The 21,572-nt window shown below is 35.4% G+C and overlaps 1 protein-coding gene across 5 annotated transcripts; it reads left to right on the top strand.

The window, feature by feature from the left end:
* The first annotated feature begins 1,401 nt into the window (after window positions 1-1,401).
* On the top strand, window positions 1,402-21,035 carry LOC132707236 (PRKCA-binding protein). Of its 5 annotated transcripts, none has more exons than XM_060679000.1 (7): window positions 1,402-1,559; window positions 7,621-7,861; window positions 10,470-10,712; window positions 10,774-10,938; window positions 14,636-14,829; window positions 19,165-19,417; window positions 20,690-21,035. In XM_060679000.1, exons 1-7 carry the CDS (start codon window positions 1,516-1,518, stop codon window positions 20,963-20,965), a joined length of 1,416 nt encoding a protein of 471 aa, XP_060534983.1. In that variant the 5' UTR covers window positions 1,402-1,515; the 3' UTR covers window positions 20,966-21,035. The 5 variants fall into 5 exon arrangements, with proteins under 5 accessions (XP_060534983.1, XP_060534982.1, XP_060534985.1 ...); XM_060678999.1 differs by lacking the exon at window positions 1,402-1,559 and adding an exon at window positions 2,999-3,378; XM_060679002.1 differs by lacking the exon at window positions 1,402-1,559 and adding an exon at window positions 8,311-10,407 and having other exon boundaries at window positions 7,730-7,861.
* Window positions 21,036-21,572: the final 537 nt, after the last annotated feature.

Below are 21,572 nucleotides of genomic sequence, written 5' to 3'. Positions count from 1 at the left end.
TATTAAACGATAAGCATTCTCTTTATTTCTGAATACATACAATACAAATGACGCCTGTTGTTTAACTTCCGGTTTTGGGCATACAAAGTATCTATTATCTATTAATACAGAATTTATAATTACATGATCACAGTTGTTTCGATTATAAACTACCATATATGGTTTAGAAAACCAACAAAAAAATCAATCAGTGAAATATTTAACCCTACTGGATCGTTGAAAAAAAATATTGATATTATAGGTTTGTTTCCTTTAGTTATGCGCTCATATTCATATACTCTTTGTTATTATTAAATAGTCCTTAATTTTAAAAAGACCCACTTTATAGTATCATCTTTGTGACATTCTGGTTTTGTTTAATATTTCTGCAAAATAAAATTAAGATGGCGCATAAACGTAAATTCAAAGTCAATATCGAAGATATATTGTTAATACAGTACCATTCTTATTACCCGAATCGCGAAAAGAAACTATTGAAAAAAAAAATTCCGATTAACCAAAAATTAAAGTAGTTCAACGATTAACTGATAGTGAATTGCTTAAAAATATGTATAGCAAGGATTTAGGTGAAGGCGTGAGTAGGGTTGCAGAATGAAGAAAACAATTTCATTTAAAAAAAAATAAATAAATATATTCAACTAAAACATATCTTTAACTCTATCTAGTGATACGCGTGTCCGAAAAAATCTTTCGGATAATCGAGACTGTATTGTATTTTGAGATCAACAACTTTTGGAAATAGGCAATCTTTTACAAAGCCGAATTTTTTGCAACGGTAATTGGAAAAAATGACTTTTAACAGCTTTTTCCCTGTATTTATTTATTTTTTAAATACCAGCACAGACTTACGCAGCCAAAATAAAATTTTCTTAGGAATTCTAAAACAATTTAAATTAGAAAATTATTCTTTACCCAGCAAAATAGAAACCATTCGTACGTATAACAATAGAATAAGTCAAAGTAGCTTCGCCTTTAAATTTTTCGACAGCAAAATTTCAGCAAAATAACAGGATGTGAAGACAGTGTAGAAGGTGAAATTACTGACCAATAAGTAATTAAGTGTTTGCAAAAATGCCATTGAAATAAGCAGTGATGACAAAATTCCAGTAAAAAAGTCAAATTCTCAAGGAGTGGAGGCCTTGGAGAAAGCGTGAACTTATGTAGAACAAGAAAATGCGACTGCCGCTAATTTTTATTAAATGTTGAAAAGATATTGCGGTCAAAAACAAAAGTACTGCCAGGCGATTATTCGTACGCAATTTGGTCCACATTCTTTCGTATAATCCGGATAATATAATAAGCCAAAACTTTATGCGTTAAGTTTTTTGATGTCTTTCTCAGTTTCCGAGCATCAAGATATTTGGTGGCAAACGTGGCAACGCCGTAAATCGATATGTCAGTTTGCCGCCACCCCTTTTAATTTCGGCGCTGTCAGTGATAAAACCGGGTTGGATTTTTAAATTATTTCTCGTTAGTTTTCTAGTGACCCTTAGGCTAGCGAATTTTGTAGCAAGCATGCTCGATTTAGAGTACGATTATTTTTTAGAAGAGGACAAAATGTGAGTAGAGCTTATCCCGCAGCAAGTTATTGATTTTTGTATTCACACACGCGAGCTAGAGATGCGTAGTTATTTCAGTGCATGAGATCATACGGGGTGTCACACTATAGCGTCCTCGGTTCACATCTTGCAAAAGATTGGCGACAGGAAAAAAAAAGAAATTAGGAAATTGCACAGGATATGCATTACCGTACCTGCCTAGCAGTGGACCGAATCTAAACATATTTACGATAGAAAGGGACAACTAGTACTGTCGATTCTTGTTGTTCTCTTGCTGAATTGTTTTACTACCGCATTTTCCGTTATAACTCTTGCTGGAATCTTTTCCGTATTAAATATAATAAATATTCATCAAAATATATCATATTTTATTCTTAGACTTCTACAAGCTGATATAAATTAAGTGTTCATCATTGGTAACTTGTTATGAGTAAAGATTAACAGTCAAATCAAATTAATGGTGAAAACAGGAAAACAATTGAATGAACACTGTGTATATTTTTTTAATTTAGCGTTCATGAATCACCAACAGAACTAAAAAAGGTCATATGCATTATTTACTGTTTTATTTGAGAATCAATAATAGTGACACCAATTTCCATGTCTTCATTTATTGTAAAAAATATTTGTCTCCTTTTTTTGCAAAAACGGTTTTGTGCTGTTGGTGTATTATGAACTTACAGGGAGTTTCATTTAAAAAGGTTACATTTTCCCCTTTTTTTTCCTAATCCCTACATTCAATTGTTGGGGAAGCAGATGTCCTTGAAAATTTGAGTAATCGCCGTCTTGAATTTTGCAACAGGTTTTCTGCAAAAATTTTCTTATATTAGTGATACTTAGACTGAACACAGCATTTTTGGTCGTACAATACCTGTATAGGGGACTTACACAGAGAAGCTTTTAGTTTTTGTTGCTCTATAAGCTGAACTCTACAGGATGTATTCCATAAGCGTAAACTTCTCGAAACAAATGACTATAAAAACAAAAAGGCAATAATTTCCATACAAAATATAATTTGATATCTTGAACATTAAAAAATATTTGATATTTTGAAAACATTGTAGCTGCTGAAACAGGTGTGTAAATTGAGAAACAACTTTGTTTTCATGGGGACTTTCACATAGGTAAATTATATATTATAAAACGAATTTTAAAAGCAGTTTAATTTTACAGGTACGTCTTAACTGATATAAATTATCTAATTCAAATCGCCATGTTTTCCTTGTTAAAATCGAAAGGACTTCATATTTGAGGCACCCATCAATAAAGTCTATTAAAAGTTTTGAATGTAATATCGGATTTTAATTATTACCGTATAAAAATAAAAATTTACGACGTAGATTGTTTTTAAATGAAACGTTTTCGATGCTTCTGTAAAATAATTTTTTAGTATTGTCAAACAATACAGACATGTTAACGTTTTTATAAGTGCGATATTAAGGGTTACCAGTTATTTTTAAAATAAAACAGTTATCCTCGTATTCAAAGTTGTTATATAGTAATTTCGGAAACGAAGAAATTCAATAGATACGTATTCTATTAACTGTTGAAAGTTCTTTCTAAACTCGTCCGCCCTGTACAGACATATTATCATTTATAACCCGCATAAGCGTTCCTACTTCCTGGCTCTTATCTGTTTGATTGGTTACTCGCGTTCTACATTCACGGTTATTTTGGCGAAACGTTTTATTCGGTTTGAAAAGTGCCTAGCGAATATATAATAGTGCGCGGAAATATATAATAATATGTACCATTCCAGGCTTGACGGTTCATATTTCTATTACAGTTATCGTCAGTTGTACGGCTACGAAGACAAAATGTAACTATGTGCTTTATATTGCAACCTCCATGTCATGTTTTGAGGAATACATTGAAAATTTGCAATGACAGGGATCGCAACTTAAAAGTTACATCGTAAAGTTTTGCCCTAAATATACACTTTGGGTCAAAAAGTAGATACTATGTTGGTACTCTGTACCGTCATTTATCACAGTGAAATTTTCTGCAGCTGAATTTAAACGTGGCCGTAAGAGCTTAAGAGATGATGAACGTCCAAAAACTGTAACTACTAGGATAGTAGGCAAACTCAGATGACACGCACGTACGTCCAAATAGAGGTTTTAAAAGGATTTCCAGCTTGCTGGAACTTAATTTCTCAAAATGGTTATTACAAGTCCTCTCCATAAGTCTTCCTCCCGGACTTCGTTACCGATTCACTCTTTCCAATTTAAGATGTTCTTTGGTATTCGTCGTTGTGGTATTCTGTGGACATCTCCATAGCACACGATTGTCCTGTCTTCATTCTCTCTCGTCTGGCCCATCGCGAGAAGTCCATTTCCGTGGCTCTTACTTAGTGTTCTTTGTGTTTTTTCTTCAGCCCTGTAAGTACTGCTTTTCACGATTGTTTCTGTCTATTCGTCTATATTTGGTATATAATGGACATACACTCGGTCTAATCGATGTTGACTTCATGATCCTACTGGTCATACTCCTTGTGGAACAACAACTTGATCATCCGCTGGTATTCCCATGTTACTTCCTTTTCGTTTTCAGTTCTTTAGTGTATTTTCTAAATAAATGAGATATGCAGGGACCTATCATAAGACTTTTGGTAACATCAAAGCTTGTCGTAAATCCCTCGTTTGTTTTAACCCTAGATCTTAGATCTTGATACAGTTTTTGGCTTTCCAATAGTTTTACACAACTTTGGGTTTGGGTTTTTGTCTTGGGCATCTTTAAATTGTTGTCTAGTTAATATTGCTTCCATGGCCTTTCCCATTGGTTATTATTTTTTTATCATTCTTCGTACTCTGGCTTCTGATTTTTCGTAACTTAGTTTGTCGTTTACGTTTTTTGAGCTTATGTATTTGTGGTAATTTTTCCTGGTTTCTTCTATTTCGTATTCAATCTCTTCATTTCACTAGTGAGGTTTCCGTTGTTTTTCGCTCTTCTTTTATTAACCTAGTGCCTATTCTACATTTTACATTTTATACATTTATATTCTATATTGTTGAATTTCACCTGTTCCATTTTCTTCTTCTTCATTTTCCAAGCTAATAGTGTTAATTCTTAGCGATGCTCCCTCATTTGCAGGTTCTTTAATGTCAGAATGGCCCTTGTTTTCCTTTTATACTTTATATTTATTTTATATTTTGGTGTTTCTTGTTAAATCTTAGTTATGTTGTGTTTCCTGTGATCCTCTTCTTCTTTCAATACACTCAAGGTCCTTCGTTGGCTAACATCATTAGCTGAAAGCTATGTTATCATTAATTTTTCAAAGAAACTCCACAGGTAATACTTTTTACAAAACTTCCGGATTCCTCCTGCGTCGATAAAGCAAACTTGCTAACGTTTCGAAAATCATCCTGTTGGCTTCTTCAGGTTCAGTTAAGCTCTGAAGAAGTCAACAGGCGAAACATTAGCAAGTTTGACCCAACAAAAACCGACGCAGAAGGAATCCAGAAGTTTTATTAGGACTATGTTATCATTATAATTATCATCCAGGAGATCTGAACATTTTGGTTAGTAGGACTCCACCTTATATATTACAAACCTGGATTTGCTCCATATTTTAGCTTTTCACTGTATAATCATAATTATACGTGCTTATAATTACAGAGGTAGGCAAATAATCAAGTAATCGGTGATATGGCAGTACCATTATTTTTCTTATTTCGTGGTACCAAGCGGTTTATTCAGATTTATAGTCTCCAGTAGCTTCTTTTTCAGCATAGGTTTCTTCAATTGCGGTGTATAGTTTCTTTTCAATAATGGTATTTTTCCGGATTTTCTTCAGTGGTACCTGGAATTATTTATGACTATTAATAAAATAATTTTGTTGACTGCTCAACTCCAGTCATATTCGAACATATTTCAATTACTTAAACTCCCAATGTTGAGCTTTGGTGGCGTAGAGTTTTGAACACATGGAGAAAATCATCATCAGTATATTACTACACCCACTAAGTATTACAGTTTAGAGTTTTACATGGTAAACCAAAAAAAAAACTCTCAGTCTTCTCTACCAACAGTTGGCCATTAATAATGGTTTCCCCGTGAACTCGTTTAAACAGATTTTTGAATAAACTTAACCAAAACTTGCGCCGGTGTTCCTTTCAAAAATATTTTCTGCAAAACTTTTATTCATTTCCGGGTTTCATTCAGAACTGTTAGTAATCTTACTGTACTATACTGTCCTGTATTGTACAGGCTGTACTGTTTGTTATATTACTCAAAAGAACAGGATTTTTTTAACTCACAAAAAATAAATAAAAATTCGTTAGATCCAGTCAACGCCAAATATACTTTTGCCCATCATATCATAACTGAGAAGCACTCGTTTGCATCATACTTTTCGCACTAGTCGTCACATTTTGTTATTTGTTTATTAGGTGGTGTTTTGCTTTTTTTAGGTGCACTTTAAGTCAAAATATATCAAAATAAAAATAAATATAATAATAAAAAAACCTGACTGATAATCAAACTTCAACAAGGTCTCTGATTATGCGCATAATAAATTGGGTTAGCTATTGTCGCTTCTCATTAGACCGGAGCTTTCTGGTCAGACTTCGACAAATAACGACATCAGTAGTTGGATGGATAACTTTGTTAATATTGACGTTACGATATATCACGGCATATTATGGCATTAGAACGGGGAACCATCTCACAATGTAAAATCCGTAGGAGACTATTTGCAAAATAAATACAATGTCTGTAATACTCTGGCCTCCTAACAGTCCAGATCTTACTTGACACCTTTTTATGGGGATTCCTAAATTACATTTTATAGCAAAGCTGTAATATAACTTTTTAAGCCAATCCTCAGTTATTGAAAAAAAATTATTGAAAAAAATTAGAAAAAACCAAATGTACAGTAACGATACTTTTATTTCTGATTGTTATACGTTATTAAACACGTTTTAATTAAAGCTAAATATGTGTTATTAAGTTGAAGAAAAAGTAACCATAATTAAGTGGTATTATGCAGGAAACAGTCTTAGAGTGGCGTATTATTACTCAGTTCGGGTCCAAAGGCACCGTAATAAATAACTGCAAATGTTCAGATGAAAATGTCGATAACAGAGCAGAAGAAAGTGACAATAGAGGTTACTGCGAAGATTATTGGACAAGCTGTAAATTAGCATCAAACCACAGTATTGCGCATATTAACAAAACACATATCTTTTTCTTATAAATACGAAAAGCACCCAGAGCTCTAGGAAGGTTATGAAGCAAAAAAGATTAGCATTTTGTTTTGAAATGATGGAAAAGGCAAATAATGATAATGAAAATCACTTTGGATATTGTTTAATTGTTAATGGAGGGTTGTCTGAACATTTACTTAAAAAATAATGTTTCTTTTTAGCAATGTTTTGCAGCTGTATTTTTATTATAATTATTTAATAAAAGACTTGAGGACCTTTGTTGCTTGAACCGTCTTTTAAATAAAATGAACACTTAAGACTTTGTCTTTATTGTAAACCAACCTTTATCTGACATGTCATTGTCCAGTTTGACGTTTGCAGTGTTACCACCATATTTAATTCAATAAATGAAGATTGGCTTATTAAAATTTATTCAAACTCGGCACATGAGTTAATTTTCCGCACGAGTTGCAATCCGGCCCCTTCAAAAAGTTATATTATAACTGCAAAAGGAGCGGAATGTTTAAATAACTCCAAAACTGCCAAAGCCAGAGCGATAAATTTAAATACGTCGTGGTTTTTGAACATACAGAATTCAAAAATGCTAATGGCCATGTTGTGAGACTCACCACTTTTACGCCACAATTTTGTCAATTTAAATGTCGAATTTAGTAACTCCGGCAACACCGCTTTTTCTGTAAAAAGTACCGGAACACTTAAACAATATGTCCAAAAGTGCCAAAGCTGGAACGATAATGCAGTGTTGTCAAACTTATCACTTTACACTTTTTATCGCTCCCGCTTTGGCAGTTTTGGAGATATTTTGAGCGTTTCGATATTTTTTACTAATCCGGCATGCCATTGCCATATTGCCATATTCCGCAGAAATGCTGTACCGCTAGAATTTTTCGCAGGGGTATGACGGTAACGTCGGGCAGTGTGACGATTAAAAAGGACGACAACAATCTCATAGGCATCAGCATAGGCGGTGGAGCGCCATTATGTCCTTGTCTATACATCGTTCAGATATTTGACAACACCGCAGCCAGTCGGGACGGTACCCTTCAGTCCGGCGACGAGTTAGTTTCCGTAAATGGCCAGTCCGTTAAAGGGAAGACGAAAGTGGAGGTGGCTAAAATGATTCAGGCCACCAAGGTAACATATCCCGAAGTTCTTTTTGGTATTCTGAACTTCCATTTTCTTTCCTATTTATTTCACAACGATCCACGTGTCTGCTGGTGAAAACTGCTTAGATATAGAAATTAAAACATGAATTTACGTATTAATCTACACCGTGTGCCACATAAAACGATCCACTATACGATCTGGAAACCTATAGGAGATACGAAAAAAAGTTTCATAAAAAAAGTTTCTTGCACTCTCCTGGAGATTTAAAATATTATAATTTTGTTGATACAGGGTGTCCCGAAAGTGTAACCCCCTACATCAACTTTGTTATTTTAAAGGGAACACCCTGTATATATCCACATTTTTTGTATCCTTGGTTAAAATAAAGGTCACTTTCTTAACAAATCCCTAATCGAATTTTGCATAGTTTACGCAGAAATTGAGGTTATGTGTTTTTTTTTTTCGTATTTTGATAGCCCCATATAAAATTGTGTTGTGACGCTACTGACCCAGGCATTTCGACGAAAATTTAACCACAGACTAAGTAGATGATGCATTACTCAATCAGTTTGACGGATGCGCCTCGGCTTATACAGGGTGTCCCAAATAGGTGGTGCCGTTTTGGCGAATTCAATTAACAAAATATCAAGCTTCTCAAATGGAACTCCTTATTTATTTATATCAGAAAACAAGGTAAGTTTGTAATTTATCTTATATTTAAATTTCACTTATTTTTTGAGATATTCGAATTTTAAGATAATACTTGTTGAATTTTAAGCTGCCCACATTTGGTCACTTGTTTTCAATATTAAGAGCGCAGAGGCGGCCACTAAACTTTATTTCGATATTTATTCAGAGCAACACAAATTTTACAAGCGGATATTTCGGACGTTAAACAATAATTTAGCCAATGATGTTTCAAAAAGCCAAGGCAAAATCAAAACCAGTTAAATGAAGAACAGGAACTCTGGGAATTGAATATGAATGCAGAAGTATTGGAAAATCCACGATGTGCCGGAGGAGTAACATTTTGCAATTGGTTTACCGGAAAATGCAATGAGTACATTAATTTCCCATTATCTATTGTTTAGAGCTCTCGCTGAAGCACAGAAAAACCTCATACTGTAGTGTTTTTTTTTTTAATTTGACAGCCGACATCAGCAAGATGGTTGTCCCGCTCGCAACATACTGATTGTACGTGAACTTTTAAATGAAGAGTGTGAACAATGTTGGTTTGCAACTACTGGTGCCATTCTGTGGCCTGCGAGATCGTATGATCTAACTCCTCTTTTTTTTAAAAGGGGAGATTAAATTATATATTTAAAGATTGAAAGCAAAGTTAGATTAAACCACTGGAGAAGCATATAGCGCTATTCAGCACGAAAAGAGAACCTTCAGTGTATTGGAGACAAAATCACGCGCAGATAATTAGACGACAATCCCGGAATTTTAGATATTTACCATATAACAGGAATGACTTTCTCAGACGCAGATTAAAAAGTATTACATACTGGAATTGAATCTGGACCTATTGCGGATTTAGGTTTAACTACTCTAACAGCTTTTTGCACCTGATATTCGGAAAACTTTCGTATGTTTATATTTGAGAGAACCCCCGTTAGAAAATGACTGCCGGTGTGATTAAAATTTATAAAGCTGGGTACACCCGAGATTTCTCTTTCTTAGGATCTTTTTTATTGTCATATTCAATTGATATCATATCAGAAGATAGCTTTTATAGGAGTCCTTAATTTCAGCTTTTATCTTTGAAATAAGGCACGAGTTGTTACAGAAAATTTGCTTATTTTTGTAAGAAAAGCTATAAATATGAAAAAATACAAAATTAAATTTCAAACCCAATAAAAGTGCTAAATCCTGGGTGTTATATTTCACACAATTTAGTTTTTTAATTAGAAAAACCACTTTTTTGTTTGTGACTTCTCTTTATAGATAGGTCAAAGCATTAAATATTAACCACTTCCGTGGATCCATAATGAAAATTGCGAAGTGTAAAAAATACATTTTCCCGCAAAAAAAGGAAACATACGCTTTTCTCAAAAATTATTCAAAATTTCTTATTTTATGTAAGGACAAAAAATACTCAAAATAAAGCGAATAATTTGAATTTCTAAAAATATTCATGGCATTGCATAAAAAAAAATTAAAGATCCTGGCACAACACCCTATATACATAAAAACACTATAAATAAAATATATAATTTTTCAAGGAAACTTCCACAGGCACTGTAATACTTTTTATAAAACTTTTGGATTTCTCCGGCGTCGGTTTGTGTTTTGTCGCTTTTGTTGCTTAGCAAGTTCGAGTCAACAAAAACCGACGCAGTAGGGTCAAACACTTTTTGTCTTTAATTTTTTTTCTTCAATGGCGTATTTATTGAAATAAGCTATAGGAGCATCTTTACAATCTCCAGTAGCTCAGCTTCCTGCTTCTTTACTTCTTGTTGCCAATGGATGGTGTTATGGGTGCCATTTTCGAATTTTCTTGAATGGTAACTGGCATTATCCCTGATTGTAACAGACCCAGCAGGAATAGGATCTGGTATTTGCTGGAAGTAGTTTTCAAAAACAACAGCATTCATGTCATGATGATGGTCTTTATTTTTGTTCGATATAGGATGAAGTGGTCATCAACTATAACAAACTCCACGCCGATCCGCAACAGGGTAAAAGTCTGGACATCGTCCTGAAGAAAATGAAACACCGGCTTGTCGAAAACATGAGCTCGTCGACGGCTGACGCGCTAGGCTTGTCCAGGGCTATTCTCTGCAACGACACTTTGGTGAAGAAGATGCAAGACCTACAAGACACGGAACTGATGTACAGAGGATTGGTCGACCATTGCAAGCGCGTGCTACACGTAACTACCACATCGAACGTGAAAAACGAATGTGTGTTAACGACAATAATTCGTTTGAAAGGCTCACATGGAACTAATGCAAACTGTGAAAGGGATAGGTGACGTGTTCGTCACTTTGGCTGTTAGAGAACCTCAGCCGAGGGCGAGCGAGGCGTTTCGTTACTTTGGAGAGCAACACAGGAACATGGAAAAGGCTGGACTCGAGATGACAAAAAAGGTTAAGCCAGTAAGTTCAGTTGATTAGGTAATAAGTGGTTTCTAAGCTTGGCAACTCCAACACTAAGTCAAATGATCTAGAGTCATCGAAGCATTTGCCCGTGAATTTTTGAGTCTAGTTATAATCTCCAGGATCAGTTGATTTTGTAGGAGCTATATGGATTGAAAATCATTTTATTCTTATATTCTTAGTACCTTCTATTTCTTTTCATTCACCTTTAACACGTACCATACATCATGACGTTGTTACTCAATGTTCATACTTAACCAGGGTGCTTATTCATAATATACAACAGATGTTCCATATTTACATGTCATTAGAATTTTTGCAGCTAACTGACTATTGAAATTTGAATTGCAATGTTTTTGTACGTCAATTCAAGGGGTGCGAATTATTTATACTCAGGGAGACTAGAAAAAACAAACCAGTTTATATTTCTGGAGCGATTAGCAACAAGTCCCTTCCTTAAAGGTTGTCAATTCCGATTCAGAACTTGACATTGAACAGAAAACTGGTCATAGAAAACTCTCAAATCACAACAATGTCTTATTTTACTGTTTTTAATTTTATTTCCCTACAGAATAGGGTTTAATGGCTGCGTATATTTCTGGCCTAATAATGAAAAAACAAATATTTATCATAGGCCGTTGTTTTAGTTGATGTGTGAGAGGTCCTGGTTAGCTCTAACGTCACTGTAGTCACGTGACCTGTTTTACAGGCAAGCATTTACTTCGATGTGCTTGTTCCGCGAACAACTTTTTTTAGATTTTGTTTTTCTTGGAAGACCCATAGGGACCATTGCTGTTTTGTTTCAGGCCCATATGCTGTGCAGATGTTACACCACGTTGATATTTTTTCAACATTTCTTTGCACAAATAGACACGAGCCTTTCTTACTGCCAAATAATAATGGTGCTTGTCATACTAATGACCAAGGATGCCTCAATCTCACGGCATGCCAAATGACAATCTTGCATTATCAGTTCACGCACAACATCGATGTTTTGTGGTTCTTTTCTTAATAACCCATGTCGATAGTTATGAAAAATAATGGTCAATTCAAAGTAAAAATATAATGATTGTGGATTGTGGATTCCGTTTATGAATATAAATTGTTGATCAATTTTCATTTTCTTGGTATTTTTGCTAGGAGAGTGAAGCCACTGAGAGTCGGAGACTTGCGTGGGGGAACTAACGATTTTGCTTTCATCTGAGAATTGGTGTCTTTGAATGTCATAACTACTGTGTGATTGTAGTCCCTTTAAGGCACTGAAAATAATGTTCCAATATACTTTTTGATATTTTTAATTAAGGATCACAATGAAATGTAGTCCTTTTAAATTCCCAGTGACTTTGTAAGGATTTACCCATATTAATTAAATACTAAATATTTCCATATTGCCATAGCTTTTACCCTTACCTTCGAGTTAAGTCGATGAAAGGAATTTAGGCTCCTCGAAAAAACTCGCCATAGCACTCACAGTGCACGTAGTTTGGCAACATTGATTGCGAAGTCAGTGGTACCTTCTATGATGCTAGAGAAAGATGTCATTGAAAGATTGAAAGAACAATGGCGCAATGTTGTTCGTTTTATCAGAAGACCTTTCATTTATGAAGCTGTCGAATGTCAAATATACTAGCTTCGGGTGTCCTACATAAGTTCATTGTTTTCTCCAACTTTAAATCGGATCCCGTTAACATTAATTAATGTACATTATACAACTTCCTCAAAAATTCCTGTTACAATTTTATTTCGCACCATGTCTCGCGAATCTTTATATTCCTCCCATTTTGTCTGCGCTGTAGGGTTCTGTTCTGTTATAAACATCAACACTGGAACAGTCTTGTTTTTTACAAATTCTCTGCATTTCACACCCTTTAGGTAGAGCTGTTTGGTTTCATTTTGGTCGGTCGCCACTGTTGTTTAGTCAATAATAACAAATAAAAGAATATAAGTGATGACTTCGTAGCGTACAATCATGGTACGAGTAACTTGCTTAAATTTCAGACAATACTAAGGTAACAAAGTGCAAACTGGGTATGAAAGCTAGGCCCGGAAAATTCCAGATGGGAGGTTAAGATGTGGTATATCAACATAAGATATTGATTAAATACTTATATCTGTCTAGGGTTGACGGTACCTTAGATGTTTACGGCGAAATGTACAATTTGGTCAGTTCCATAAGCGGCGATGTTAATTGCTAATGACGTGGGATCGGGCGATCTTGCTGGCCAATCCCATGGCCACAAACGTTGAAACCCAATGATAATTCGTATACCTAATTCATGCGACATCTCTTCAGTGCAGTGAGCAGGTGCCTCATCAAGAGGTCCGAAGTTCCTGAAGACTAGTATTCTCGAGAAACATTTACCCCTGTTCTCAACATTTGAGGGTATTTTGATTCAATTAAGGAACTCTCATTTCTTCTGTGAAACGAAAATTGTCGATAGACCAAAAATTCAAAAAAAAACCCTGTTCTTAAAATTTTGCCCTGTCGCGTCGGTCCAAATAATTTTTGACAGAAAAAGAGGGTCCTCCTCAATATGGACCACCAATATTGCACAAAAAGACACTCTCTTATCATAATTATTTAAGGTGAGTAAATTCAAACAGAGCTGCTTAATTCATCTGCTATGCTACCAATCAAACTATTTGGATTGGTTTTGGTAATTTTTCTTTCTTTTATTTATATAATAATTTTATTACATCTCCAAGTGCATAATCTGCGTGACTACATTAATAGTGGCCATTTGTATATTTTTCGGAACCTAAATCTCATTTTACAAATAGCGACATGGCTTATATTGATTTAATCTTTTTCTAGCTTCTTTTTGCAAGGTGAGAACAATTTCGCTTTGATAAAGACAATATATCTATTGTATATACCTGGCCTACCAATAAGCAATAACAATTCAACACAATATTAGCACTGCGCACTGCGCTCACTGACACGAAAAATAAGAAAAGTCAAAATCCAGAAACGCAAATTTCGAAAAAAGGCACCAAATAATTCATAACCAAAGCACACAAAAATACGAGGGTCACTTGCAAAGATTCTGCCCCACCCTGAAGATGACGCCACTAGTTACTAAAAGCTAGTGATTGTAGTGTTAGTTATTCACCAAAGTTTCGGCCATTTTGGAAAAGTGGTTTTTACTTTAAAATTGATTAGACCTGTTATAAAATATTTGCTTTTGAAAATCAATACTCCTACGCAAATTCAGTTGAAATCGTGGGCAGCTGAATTTAAAAGCAAAAGCTGTTTTTTTTATATATCCATGGAGTCATCTTAATGGATAACCTTAAAAAACGCGTCGTCTCATATCTCAGCTGTTGGTATAGCTTCACCGTTCACTTTTTCATCAAATCTAGCCAGCCTCAAGAGACTTATTTTTGTTCCCTTGTCTGAAAACTGCTCTCGGAGTACAAAGATTTATGTCAAAAAAGCATGATGTGATGATGTGAAGAAGTGTATAGAGTGGCAAGGAGAAAATGTAGAATGTAGAGTACTTTCTTACATAAACAAGACATTTTGCGAGCACTAATATACAATCATCGTTGTTTTCTAAAATTACATTCCTGCTGAGTCGATTGTCACTTTTACAATTAGATCTTTATCAGGAACCGACTCAGGAGGAATCCAGAAGATTTGTAAATAACAATTAACATGGTCGGATTTTGTCTGTACCCTCCATTTTGTCTCGAGGTACTGGCAGACATGGGGACGTATCTACACAAAGCAATTCCGGATACTAGATTGACGGTTCGAAAGTATGCTGATGCGAAGTTTGAGTATTTGGCTTACTGCCTAAAAGTGAAAGAGATGGACGACGAGGAGTGTGGATACGCGGCTTTGCAGGAGCCAATCTATCGGGTCGAAACTGGAAATTATGAGTACAGGTATGTAGGCAATGCCCTAAAAGTCTACCACAAAAAAATTATAAATGTGACGTGAAATTTTTGTTGCATAACTTATTATACTACATAGTATACAATGACAAGAAAGCAATTTTCTTAATTGTAAGGATACTGATACACTCTGAGTCGCTGACGTTTCGGCAAGCTTAATGCTGACTTCTTCAGAGCGCAGACTGATTTTATGATTGAGACAGAATCAACATACAAAGTAGAAGATGTCATAATAGTCATAATAGATGTCATATAGTATAATTTATATTATTGCGTCTAATTTTGTTGTTTATGCGGCAAATATCAGCCTTATAGGATTCAAATCGTAGGGTCCGCGTCTACGAAATTTTTTGTTGATAAGAATATCGAAGTATGGGAAATTATTGTTAGGGTCTCATATAATGGTAAAATGTTTGTTAGGGAGCATAGAGTTTAAACGGCTAAGAAAATATCGCCCAATAACAAAAGTAACATCAAGGTGTCTTCTAAAAGGCCGTTATAAGAAAAATATGTTCTAGATAAGCATTTTTCAATTAAAGTGAGAAAGTTTGGTTCCAGGGTATAGGGTCTTAATATAGAATCCTGATATTTTGTTAGAGAATATGTTTGTTCTTGCCCGAACACAGTGAAAGGTGTCTTTGGTGCGCGAATTGAGCCGTGGTATGGTTTGTTCATAGTAGAAAATAAAAAATAATTTTATACCTACCTGTGTTTAATATTCTTTGGTTTGGTATACTACTTAATTTAAGTTTATTCTTATTCGTGTGTTGAATCGTGTGCGAATTATGCAAAATATGTGCTATTATATTGAGACTAAGGAAGTTGTAAACAATGTTTATTTGACTCTCATTGAACGTGGTGCCAGCAAGCAAGCATCTTTAGAAGAAACGGCCACATTGACGAAAATTCCAACATCAACTGTATGGAAAATTGTTCTAGGAAAAAAAGAAGCGATGCTGACATTTTCTCAAGTGTAGATGAAAGATTCTTCTCTGGATTACCATGAAGACACCACCGCTGATTTATTTGGAAGTTGGATTAAAAACAAACTAGTTCCAAACATTCGTCCTAACACCGTAATTGTAATGGACAATGCAAGTTATCACAGTAGACACTTGACTAAAACCCCTTCCTCATGTTACACAAAAGCAACAATCCAAAACTACATATATAATAACCACGTTTATTTTCACGAAGACTATACCAAAAAGCAATTAATTTAGGTTCTACAAAGCGTAATCAAGCAAGCAAAATCTAGGGCATACAGTTTTAAGGTTTCCACCTTACCACTGTATATTTAATCCCATTGAACATGTTTGGCACCAACTGAAATCTGCCATTCGTCGTAACAATGTTTTTCCCCGTGTTTACTCCAATGTCCTCAAACTTATAGAAACCGATGTTTTTAACATCCCTCCACAAAGTTGGGCAAATTCTGTTAAACATATAGAAAAAGCGGAACAATCGTATTGCAAATAATATAGAACATATAATAATTAGAACAAGCGGTGATAGTGATAGTGATACTGATATATTATGTGAATAATTTCTAGTAATTTAAGTAATGTAATTTTATTTTAGATTTAAAGATAAATACATACATAAATAAATAAATATTCTTTAGTATCTTTCCTAACAAAACCCCAAATAATTAAATTCTAAGCAAAGTACGGACCTGTTCGGCCATATTTCATTCTTACAGCTTGCCCGGGTCTTTCCTTAATTCGCATCAGTTAGTCACTTTCTTATATCTATGGACAGACTTTACACGATTATCTAAATACTCTATTAGATGCGGACTATCTATAATGTTCTGTAGCAATTTATAAACAAAGATAAGTGACACACACTTGTCAGGCTATTCATATTAAATTTTTTCACGTAAAATTCGTAGATTATGCCTCTCGCTGGATACGCGCCTTTTGTTTCGAACAACAGATACTTCACAAACTTTTTCTGTACACCATCGACCGGCCAACTATGAAAAGAGTAAATCGGATTCCACACAATCGAGGCGTATTCAAGCTAAGATCGAACATAACTAAAATACAGGGCCTCCAAAGCAGCAATGTCGATAAAAGAATTGCAGTGGCGTACTATAAAACCATAATTACGAATGTAAGTCTTTGACCGAAATGCACGCCCAAGTCTTTAGTATCTGCAACACGTCGGAGAACAATATTTGAGATTCTATATTGAAAATCGATATTTTCTTTCCTACGAGTGAAGCTTACAACCTTACATTTATCTATGTTAAGACTCAATCAGCAATACTGGAAATGGAAGTATAAATTTTTAAGTCATCCTTAAACAACAGGTTCTGCGTATTATTGAGATTTGAAACAACGTCATTAATAAAAATTAGAAATAGTAATAGTCCTGTGGCACAGCTGATGTTGTGAAATATCTATCAGATGTATACCCATTGTAGGATATGTACTGTCCTGTCACTTTTAAAAATTGGACAGACCCTGGACGGCGCAAGGTTAAATCTTTTAAGTAAAGGCTTGGAAAAGACACTAATACAATCTTATACTAAAAAAGAAGGAATTCTGATATAGAAGAAGCCTTAATAGCAGATCTTTTTTAAGTTGACGATAGGATCCTGAATTTTTTCCTGATATTCATTTGTGTTCATGACAACTGTGACGGGATAAGATTTTAGATATTTTAGAACAATGCGTTGAAATATTAGATTTTGCATTTTTTAACGAGTTCTTAACGGTTTGAAATAAGACAGTAATTTGTATGGGATAGACTCGACATTATATGTGGGGCAAGGCCGAAGTCGGAAGATTTTGCAAGAACTGATTTTGCCGTGTCACAAAGTTGGTGTAATATTGGGTTGTTCGGAAAGTCATTTCGTTTTTTTTGGGAAACATGAAAGACAGTTTTCGTATACTAAATAAATATTTTATTAAATTATATATTGGCCGTTCTGGTCCAGCACCTTTTGCCATCTTTCTGGCAGTAACATAATTCCCCTCTCATAAAAGTTTTGGTCCTTGCTGGCAAAAAACTGGTTCAGGTGGTTTTTGACATCTTCATTTGAGGTAAAGGTTTTGCCATCCAAAAAATTTTGCAGGGACCGGAACAAATAGTAGTCGGAAGGTGCCAGATCTGGAGAATGTGGTGGATGTTGCAGCACGTCCCATTCAAGCTGTAAAAGTTTTTGGCGAATGACCAAACTTGTGTGAGGTCTCGCATTATTCTGGTGGAAAACTACACCCTTTCTGTTGATTAATTCGGGCCTCTTCTCTTTAAGTGAATCATTCAATTTGTCCAGTTGATGACAATAGACTTCTGAATTAATCGTTGTATTGTCCGGCAAAAGCTCAAAAAAAAAAACGATTCCTTTGACATCCCACCAAACGGAGAGCATCACCTTTTTTTGGTGATTGTTGGCTTTTGGCACGCTTTGAGCCGGTTCATCTTTTCTGCTCCATGACCTCTTGCGTTTAACGTTGTTGTATACAACCCATTTTTCGTCCCCAGTAATAATCCGCTTCAAAAATGGATCATTTTCTTGACGTTTGAGGAGCGAATCACACACGTCAACGCGACGACACAAATTTCGCTCCGTAAAGACATGGGGCACCCACACATCGAGCTTCGAGGTTAAGCCCATGCCTTTCAAATGGCCATAAACAGTCGAATTCGACAAATTTAATCTCTCACCGATCTCTCGTGTGGTTATTCGCCGATTTGCATCAACTAATGCCTTTATCGCATCTTTGTCAGCTTCGACCGGCCTTCCAGACCGTGGTGCATCTTCGACATCAAAATTGCCGGATCGAAATTTTGCAAACCAGTTCTGGCACTGGCGTACTGTTAACACGCCTTCTCCATACACATCCGTCAATTTTTTTCTCGCTTGGACAGCATTTTTACCTTTTCTGAAGTAAAAAAGTAAAATATGACGAAAATGCTGCTTATTGCTCTCCATATTTAAAAGGGCACCAACCAAAAACTACTGCGTAGAATTAATAGAACTTTTTCACACACAAGCCTTGCAATATCAGCTCTCAAGACGTATAATGGTTATGCGGCTTAAGTGTGAAGTTGGTTTCGAAAAAACGTAATTAAGTCCTCTGACGGGAAAAAACGAAATGACTTTCTGAACAACCTTATAATATACACATCCATATGCATACGGTTTCATTTAAGCTCTGAAGAAACCAACAGGATTGCTGGCGAAACGTCAGCAAGTTCGATTTATGGAGAACCGACGTAGGAGGAATCCACAAGATTCGTAAATAGTATTTCTGTAGCCTGTGGAAGTTTCTTCGACAAGTTTCCGAAACAAAACATTTAATTGATTCGCAGACTAATATTGCGGTGTCGACAGCTGGCCCGGGCAAGATTCGCCAAGCTTCGAGCGGACGTGTTGGTGAAAATGGAGCTGTTGGACAACAAGCACGTGCAACAGCTAGGTGGTCAGCTGCTCAGAATAGTGAATGCGATTTCGGAAATGCACGCCGTCCATTTGCAATTGCTTAGCGGACCTGCCCTGTTTCCCGTAGAAGTCGACTTGTCAAACAATGCGTTCCAGTACAAATCTACAACGCCTGTCGTGAGGGTGAGTTTTCATAGAGTCTCTTTTAAGATAAATATCTACCATACTGAAAAAAGGCACTAGGCAACATTGAACCAATGTTTACCATACATATCTCATATCTTAAATTACTTAATCAAACACTCTATCTAATTTGAAGAAAGCTAAAATAATACCGTTACGTAAAAATAACAATTCGGAAAAATTTAATAGATTTAATAGATTTAATTTAATGAGAAAAAGGAAGAGCTAAGGAAATTCAATTGCAACAGTTCATGGAAAAAGAAAAACAAAACATCGAACAAAAAATATATGAATTTTGGCCTTGTTGGATTACTCTTAACTTTTGATAGCACCAATCATATTCTCAATATTTATAGTGAGAAATTTCTCATTACATAATCACAATGTGCATCAAAATGCAATTGTGGATCTAATGCAATTCCCAAATATTTTATTTGTTGTTTTATATTAATATTAACACTCTCCAGATCCAAACCAGTCAATCTATGTCTTTGGCCATACAAACAGAACTTCGACTTCATGACATTAATGCATTGATATCTCGTTGCATTTCTTCGATAATGTAATTTTGCTGTTTTTCACAACTTGAGCTAGATCATTAATATACAGAAGAACAATAATGGCCCCAAAACAGTCCCCTATCGTACCCCATGATCCACCAACACAGACTCAGAGACAGATCACTCATACTTTACTTTTAGTGTTCTGCCAGATAAGTAAGATTATAGCCAATCCAGGGCTAAGAGATTTATACCCATATTTTCTAGCTTTGCTACTAAAATATCCCTATTGATAGTCTCAAAAGCTTTTCTGAAGTCCAAAAACAGAGCCAAAATAAAACTATTGTCATCGACAGCCCCAACAAATTCATCACAGTCTTGACTAGAGACAATTAAATTGTTTTCGTCACAATGTATCTGCAGCTGCTCCTTTGCAACGAGTTTCAATAAATTCTTGTACACTGGCATATTGCTAATCGGTCTAAAATTGGAATGCAGCTTAACACCTGGAACCTTCCGCACCGAAACCACCAAAGATGACTTCCATTCCTCTGGAAACTGCCCTTTAGAAAATGACGCATTGATAAAGTCCAATATTTGGTTTCCAACCATGTCTAAAGCATCCTTGAAGTTTTCACCCCCCACCAACATTGTTCATTCCACCCACAATCCTTTTTAAGTGAAGTGATTTTCCCTATCTTGGTTTAGATCTAAACACATCAAATTGACAGATAGTTATTGTCGATATATCAGTGTAATTTTTGTGCTCTAGGAAAACGAAGACGATGAGGATCAGGACATAGAGAACGGGGAGGAAGTCAAAGAGTCCTCGATCTCGATGAATACGATTTTGGAACAAATTGATTCGGAATCGAAGCAAAATGAAACCATCCAAGATCAGCCCTTGTTGCCTAACTTGTCCGCAGATCCGACAGAGCTGGACTACGACCAGATGGATAACCTCACTCTCTTGTCGACCCTGGGTTTAGACGGCGGTAGTCCTCAGCAAATAAATCAAGAAGAAAAACTTCTGTTGCCTGATCTATAATTAGTTAAATATTCGTTGCATTTTAATGTGTTTTTTGTTGTTAGTAATAAAGAATTGTGGTTTTGCGATACTTTTTGATTGGACACTTTAAAAGGAAACTCTCCTTTCTAAAGGAAATAGATGAAGGCTAATGTATGGTTCTGTAGCTCCGTTTGAATATAAAGGATGTCGCTGTTGCATCAGGGTTGTTCGGTGGTCTGTGGTGTTCCTAATCTATGGTCTTGAGAGGTTAGAATGTGGGACTCTCAGTCAGGTATCTCGACCTACCCATAAATGTCATTTTCTTCTTTTTGTCTATATTCATCATCCAAAATTGTCACTATCATGTGAGACCCTTCAGTAAAAGATATTTTTGTCTGTGGCATAAAACGTAGGAAGTTGGGAAGGCAATTATTCGATGGAGTCTGTCAAACTTGGGAAGGAACTCAGAAACACAGAACACACAAAAAGAACACAGTCGTCAGATAACGAATGTATTTGGTGATTACCATGGCGGTCAGCAGAAGACAACAAGATCAGTCCAGTCAGCTTGCCGTTGCTGTGGAAAATGTCATCCACCAAGAAAAAGTGAAAAGTTAAGTGCTCTCTTTGTTGTAAATTAAACCAT

The sequence above is a fragment of the Cylas formicarius genome, unplaced genomic scaffold (genome assembly GCF_029955315.1).
Source record: "Cylas formicarius isolate icCylForm1 unplaced genomic scaffold, icCylForm1.1 PGA_scaffold_9__14_contigs__length_23061073, whole genome shotgun sequence".
In the NCBI taxonomy this organism is placed as follows: Eukaryota; Metazoa; Arthropoda; class Insecta; order Coleoptera; family Brentidae; genus Cylas; species Cylas formicarius.
The sequence above is the reverse complement of the archived record's forward strand: the minus strand, read 5'-3'. Positions and strand labels throughout refer to the sequence as shown.

What these genes read in the sequence shown, in the direction of transcription:
- LOC132707236 (XM_060678999.1), top strand. Translation starts at nt 3,305, where the DNA reads ATGTACCATTCCAGGCTTGACGGTTCATATTTCTATTACAGTTATCGT. An exon ending in ATTGCAAGCGCGTGCTACAC is followed by an intron (nt 10,713 to 10,773) that starts GTAACTACCACA and finishes TTCGTTTGAAAG; the next exon opens with GCTCACATGGAACTAATGCA. An exon ending in TGACAAAAAAGGTTAAGCCA is followed by an intron (nt 10,939 to 14,635) that starts GTAAGTTCAGTT and finishes TTTTGTCTCGAG; the next exon opens with GTACTGGCAGACATGGGGAC.